We start from the raw sequence: 6,860 nt of genomic DNA, 5'->3' as shown, positions 1-6,860 counted from the left end.
GCGCTATCCCGGATTCCCGGCCCGTGTCCCTGCGGGAGCGCTATCCCGCACTCCCGGCCCGTGTCCCTGCCTGAGCACTATCCCGCACTCCCGGCCCGTGTCCCGGCCGGAGCACTATCCCGGATTCCCGGCCCGTGTCCCGGCCGTAGCACTATCCCGCACTCCCGGCCCGTGTCCCGGCCGGAACGCTATCCCGGATTCCCGGCCCGTGTCTCTGCCGGAGCACTATCCCGGATTCCCGGCCCGTGTCCCGGCCGGAACGCTATCCCGCACTCCCGGCCCGTGTCCCTGCCGGAGCTATCCCGGATTCCCGGCCCGTGTCCCTGCCGGAGCTATCCCGGATTCCCGGCCCGTGTCCCTGCCGGAGCTGTCCCGGTCCCCGCTCCGGCCCCCGCCCGGCGCCGCCAACCGCCAGAGGGCGCTGCCGCCGCCCGCGCGCCGAGCGCCCGCCAAGATGGCGGCGTGTGGGGCGGGCGGGGGTCCCTGCCGGGCGGGGGTCGGGGCGGGCCCGGCTCCGGGACGGGGATCGGGGCGAGCGGGGGTCGGGACGGTCGTGGCGGCCGCGCTGGCGGTGCTCGGCTCGCTGCAGGTGGCCCGCGGCGCCGGGTGAGTGTCTGGACACCGCGTGTCCCGGAGCGGGGCTATGCCCGGCTCCCGGGGCTCCCGGTGCCCTGAGGTCGGGCTGGTGCAGCGGGTGCTAAGCGGGACAGCCGCCCTTGAGCCGCGGTGGGTCACACCGGGGACGCGGGAGAAGCGGGCCCGGCGTGTCAGCGAGGCCCTGCCCACCCCGAGCTGCGCCGCTCTCGTCGCCCCGCGTTTGCGGCCTTGGGGCAACCGGGTGTTGTCGTTGCAGGAGCCCCCCCAGCGAGCCTCCGCTGCAGCCGTACCCCCCCTGGCAGCACGGCCCTCGGCACAGCCACCGGCACGTCAGGGACTGCCAGCCCCTCAAGTACGGCAACGTCACGCACGAAGCGTGGCCCGGCGACAACAGCACGGCCGGCCCGGTGGCTGTCACCAGAACGTTTGTCTCGTACATCCCCCCGGAGGGCAGCGACCGCAAGGTGATCTATGGCCACTTCACTTTCGTGAGGAACCCCCTGAGGACCTTCTCCGTGCTGGAGCCGGGCGGTGCCGGCGGCTGCCTGGCTCAGCGCAGAGCCCCCGTGGAGGAGACTGCAAAGCTCAGGAAGTGTCTGGTGGCCCAGAACGGCGGGTACTTTAACATGGAAACTGGGGAGTGCCTTGGGAATGTTGTGAGTGATGGAAGGCTGGTGAGAGACTCTGGAGGCCTACAAAACGCTCAGTTTGGCATCCGGAAAGATGGCACCATGGTGTTCGGGTAAGAGCTGGGGGCTGTTTGGAGAGCGCTCTCTACCCTGAAGACTTTTAGGCATCACTGGGTAGGAGGCTCATCCCAGCACTGCCTCTTTGGCCTCCCCAGTTAGAGTAGAAGCTCACTTTAAATGCTGAAGCTAGGGACGTTTTAGCTGTACCTCGTGCACTGTCTCTGTAGCCCTTGGCTCATGTCCTAGGATGAAGAGAAGCTGAGTAAGTTATGATCTCTAGCTGCTCAGGTTCCAGTGTCTCCTCTCCCACCCTGCAGCAGGGACGCTGGGCAGGGGCAGAAGTGGGAGAGGGCTCTGTGTTCACTGCAGAGGAGATGCAGAGTGGAGTGCGTGTGCTCTGGCTGCAGTACAGAAAGGCTGGGCTTGGAAGGGACCTCAGGAGGTGCCTTATCCAGCACCCTGCTCAGCACAGGTTGGATGGAGCAGGCTGCTCAGGGCCATATCTGGTTGAATTTTGAACATCTCCAAGGATGGAGACTCCTTATCCTCTCTGGGCAAACCTGTGACTGAACATATCAACACTTTTTTGGAACACTTTACGGATGGTGACTCCGCCACTGCTCTGGGTAGTTCTGCCTGTGCCTGACCACCCTTCCCATGAAGGAATTTCCCCAATATCCAACCTAAACCTCCCCTGGCCCAGCCTGAGGCCGTTCCCTCTCCTCCTGTCCCTGTTCCCTGGGAGCAGAGCCCGACCCCCCCCGGCTGCCCCCTCCTGTCAGGGACTTGTGCAGAGCCACAAGGTCCCCCCTGAGCCTCCTTTGCTCCAGCCTGAGCCCCTTTCCAGCTCCCTCAGCTGCTCCTGGTGCTCCAGCCCCTTCCCCAGCTCTGTTCCCTTCTCTGGACACGCTCCAGCCCCTCAGGGTCTGTCTTGCTGTGAGAACCCCAGAACTGACCCCAGGACTGGAGGTGCCTCAGCAGTGCCCAGCACAGGGGATGGTCACTGCCCTGGGCCTGCTGGCCACACTGTGGCTGGTCCAGGCCAGGTGTCACTGGCCTTCTTGCCCACCTGGCCATGTGACACTCCCCATGTGACTTCTGTCTGGAGACAGAAGCTCTGAGCACCCTCTGACTGAGGGACTGTAGTGCTCCTTGGACTGAAAAGCCTCCAGGAGTTGTCCTTCCCCAGCAGCAGCAGGATCATAAAGGTCCCAGAAGGGTTCCCAGGATCCTTTTGATGGTCTCAGAAGACACAGCAGCAGCCTGGAAGCTGCATTCTCCACCCTTATGGTAGCTCACTCCCAGGCCTTAGTGAGCTTTGTGTCCCTGCAAAGCCACACAGAGTGTGCCAAGCCAGGGCTTTATCCTGCAGCCATTCTGACAGCCATGAGTACCATGGCCTTGATTTATGTGAGAGAGGGGCTGGGTGGGTCAGTGACATGTCCCTTCAGTGAGGGGGCTTCTGCAGAGGGGACCAACAGCAATTTCAGGGTCACTGTTGAGCCCTTAACCTCAGCTCTGCCCTGCTGCTCCCCAGCTCTGGCAGGATGTCCCTATCAAATGGAGTTATCGTGGTGCTTGGTGGCTTTGTGCCTTCCAAACCATGACCAGAAAAATAGTTTGGGTGTAAATAATTTAGGCTGTCAGGACAGTGGGGAAAGTCGTTCACAACTTCACTCTTTCACGCTGCATCATGGCCAGCAGGACACAGCACAGGGCGCAGTTAGCCCCACCCTGCAAAGCTCCTGCCTCTCCCTGGGCTGACAGTGGGTGAATCCAGGCTTTAAAAGCTGTCAGTCCCTGCCCCAAACTGTTGTGTAGTTTGAACTATTTTCAGCCATGTTCATGTTGTCTTTGTGTTCATTTCCCATGGGAAAAGGGAATTCTTCTTGCATGTTTTCCATTCAGGTATTTGCAATTACACTTTTCTACAAAACACAAAGCTTTGTTTGCCTACAGTTGCAGATACCAAACAAGTACAAGTTGAGCATCCAGCTCCCACAAGACATTTAAAAAATCACCTTTAAACCCAAAGCCTCTGGCAGAGCATGGCCGTCCTGCTCCAGCCCCTGCTCCCATCCTCTCCTCCCGGTTGCAAACATCCCCCAGCACCAGGCTCCAATGAGGCAGGTGTTACTCATCACCCTAATTCAGGAGAGAGCAGCATCCCTTGGGAAGCACCCTGTGGTGACACACAACACCCGAGCATGGAGGTGGCAGCTGAACAGTCCTTCTGCAGGAGCAGAGGAGCTGCCTTCCCAGATGGAAGGAGCAGGTAGCATCCAGTGCAGCTGCAGGCAGGCTGGATGCTGTAGCTCCAAGTGCTCTCCAAAGCTGTTTGGTGTCACATTTTTGGAGAATAGAAGCTGACAGGCAGCAAGATGTTCCAGCTGCTTCCACAGATCCCTGAGTGTTTGGCAGTGGCTCTGTGCTTGTGTTCTGCCAGATGCTTTCTGCCCTTGTTACCCTGGCTCGGATCCACTGGCCACATTGCTGGCAGGAGTTGTTTCAGGCACAGTGGCCTGGGACCATCATTAGCTGTGGGTTTGTGCAGAGGAGCAGAGAACGGGCTGCTCTGACTGCTAAGGTGATGTTTCACACTGCTTGACCCCTCATTTTAGATGTAGCTAACCTTCATTCCACCTTCTTCTCCCCTTCTCCCTGCTTCAGGAGCCTGCTGGCAGCAGGAGAGGCTTTAATATGACATGCTGTGACTGTGGGTAACCCTCCTGCGCTCTGTTCCTAGTTACCTGTCTGAGGAAGATGTCCTGGATCAATCCAACCCTTTTGTGCAGCTTGTGAGTGGGGTGGTTTGGCTCCTGAGAAACGGAGAGGTGTACATCAACCAGAGTCGGGCGGCCGAGTGTGGTGACACTCAGACCACAGGTAAAGACTGTGGGGCCTGGCTTCAGGCTGGCCATGATTGTTCTTGCCATGGGGCTCTTGGGAGGAGGGGCACTTAAGAAGTCAGCTTTCATAGAATCCTACAGTAGTTTGGAATGGAAGGACCTTAAAGACCATCTCATTCCACCCCCTGCCATGGGCAGGGACACCTTCCACTAGCCCAGGTTGCTCCAAGCTCCGTCCAGCCTGACCTTGGACACTGCCAGGGATCCAGGGGCAGCCACAGCTTCTCTGGGCACCCTGTGCCAGGGTCTCCCCACCCTCACAGCCAAGAATTCCTGTCTCATCTAACCTGTCCAGAGAAACTCGAAGCAGGTGCCTCTTACACGAGTTTAAAGCCAAGGGCTTGTGAATCCCCTGCTTTGTCCCTGTGCCAGACAAAAGCCTAACCAAGAGCACTTCTGTAGGGCTTGGATGAACAAGAGGAGCCTGGGCTGTGTTCTCACTGTGTTTCAGTTCAGATGAGCCCCTTGCTGGGAGCTGTTTTGCAGACCAGATGTGTCTTAACATCCCATTGTGTCCCCCAGCTGAGTGTGAACTGTTCCCTGTCCTGCAGGAACCTTTGACAGGTTCATCAATGTGATCTCAGCCAGGACTGCTGTGGGACATGACAGTCAGGGCCGGCTGGTCTTGGTTCACGTGGATGGACAGACAGAATCCAGAGGGTAAGGGCTTGGATAAGGTCTTAAACTCCTGGGACTGGAGGGACATTGCAGCTGCCAGGGATATGTTTTAAGGCAGAGACTTGCAGAACTCAGGAGGGCCAGAAAAGGCTTACACAGCCCTCCTCAGGGTGCCCGGGGTGGGAGAGCTTCCCCTTCCACCACAGAGAGCAACACATTCGTGATCTAACAGCTTCACTGAAGGCAAATCAACAACCAACCTCTGCTTTGCAGGGTCAACCTGTGGGAAATGGCAGAATTCCTGAAGCAGCAGGGAGTCATCAATGCTATCAACCTGGATGGTGGAGGCTCTGCCACGCTGGTCCTGAACGGGACCCTCGCCAACTACCCCTCTGAGCACTGGTAGGTGCTGCTGGCTCGTGCCCAGGGCTGCCCCTGTCAGGGTGCAGAGCCCAGTCCCACCCGCTGGCCTGGCTGGGAGGGCACAGCAAAGGCAGGTGACAGGATCCACGGGAGAGAGCAGCTCTCAAATTTAAAGCCATTGAGTGACTCCATGTTTTTTCCACTTAGTCATCCAGGATTAAAGCTGAACTGGTTCCAGACAGGCAGCAAAGCTGTGCCTGTGACTGAGTGGCTGATGTGGGAATTGGATAAGGCAGCAGCTCTTAGTCTGGGAGGCTCAGAGCTGTACATTCATGGGAATTAGCAGAGATCTGTCAGCAGCTTATTATTAATGGAAGAGAAACACTGACTGGGAGACCCTGCCCTGCCTCATTGGAGGGAATCTAAAGAATATTTTACTTCAAATTCAACTTTTTAGTCAGTTCTGACTATAAACATGAAGGGATTTAACATTCAGTTGCCATAACTGCAATGATATCATTTATATCAAAGCGAATAACATTCAAGAAAAGGTGCATTGGGTGCCAAAATTAGGGAAGCTAGGATTGCTTAAAGGGAGACTGTGTTGCTTCTGTAATTCCATGTTTGAAATGATACCTATCAGATGGGATTGATCACACAGTTAAAACATTGACTGCAATGTAGTTTTATGTTTATATTTTCCCAGTATTAATGTTCACGTTTGCAGTGTGGATCAGGAGGGAATCTGTGGATTCCGTAACTGGTGTTGGGTCGGGCTGGGCAGCACAGTGCTGTCCCAGCTCACGCTGTCCCCTCTGCTGTCCCCAGCTCCTTTGACAGCATGTGGCGGTGTCCCCGGAGCATCTCCACCGTGGTGTGTGTGCACGAGCCGGGCTGCGACCCTCCTGACTGCAGTGGCCACGGGCTCTGCGTGGCCGGGCACTGCCGCTGCGACGGCCACTTCTGGGCAGGTCCCGCCTGTGACACCTTGGACTGCGGCCCTGCCAACTGCAGCCTGCACGGCGTCTGCAGCGCCTGTGAGTCCTGCGCTGTGTCCCACGGAGGGGCTGCAGGGGAGGCAGGACCTGGCCTGCATCCCTGGGAATGTCCCTGGGGAATCTCTGCCTGCCTGCCAGCCACCAGCTGGGTGGGTGGGGCTGCTTCCCCTCTCCTCCGGCGTCTGAGGCACAGATGGTCAGAGCACGTTGCCTTTGGGAGCCAGCAGCAGGGCTGGGCTGGGGCTCGGGGCTCAAAACTTCCAGCTCCGTGCCTCAGTTTCCTTTTCTGCCCCAGGCTTGTGCTCTGGGTGTTTTGTGAGGCTGCTGATGGGCAGGGCTGTGTATTACGCTGTGTGACAGCAGCTGCTTCTGTCCCCTCCCCTTACTGTTCCTTCTTTACTTGCCTCTCCTACTTCGTAATTTTTACAAGTGTGCAGTTGCTACTTGTCGCGGGTTCGGTTTGTAACCGGGCGGAAACACCAATTTAGTGTAGTGGTTTGGTTCAAAATACTCATTACTGTGTATCTGCTGTGAGATAAGAATTAGGAGAAATGCAAAACAGGCACCAAACTTGAAAGAATATAAAGAAGTTTATTAACAGACCTAAAAGAAGGAAAAAAAAAATTATACCACCTTCAGAACTCTCCTCCTCCCCCCACCTTCCTCCCTTCTCCCACTGACAATGT

General features: G+C 57.4%; 1 protein-coding gene across 1 annotated transcript in view; it reads left to right on the top strand.

Annotated features, from left to right (window-relative positions):
• Positions 1-454: 454 nt before the first annotated feature.
• Positions 455-6,860, top strand: part of NAGPA (N-acetylglucosamine-1-phosphodiester alpha-N-acetylglucosaminidase) — an 11,167-nt gene continuing 4,761 nt past the window's right edge. Inside the window, exons 1-6 of the mRNA XM_042037609.1 lie at positions 455-606; positions 854-1,339; positions 4,033-4,172; positions 4,747-4,855; positions 5,087-5,215; positions 6,005-6,213. Of these exons, the coding sequence (XP_041893543.1) occupies positions 455-606; positions 854-1,339; positions 4,033-4,172; positions 4,747-4,855; positions 5,087-5,215; positions 6,005-6,213 (1,225 nt within the window). The remainder of the gene's footprint in view (positions 607-853; positions 1,340-4,032; positions 4,173-4,746; positions 4,856-5,086; positions 5,216-6,004; positions 6,214-6,860) is intronic.

Source organism: Corvus kubaryi, unplaced genomic scaffold (assembly GCF_017639235.1).
Source record: "Corvus kubaryi isolate FWS band 111438036 unplaced genomic scaffold, C.kubaryi_AGA036_p1.0 37387, whole genome shotgun sequence".
Taxonomy (NCBI): domain Eukaryota; kingdom Metazoa; phylum Chordata; class Aves; order Passeriformes; family Corvidae; genus Corvus; species Corvus kubaryi.
This window is presented reverse-complemented; position numbering and strand designations above follow the sequence as displayed.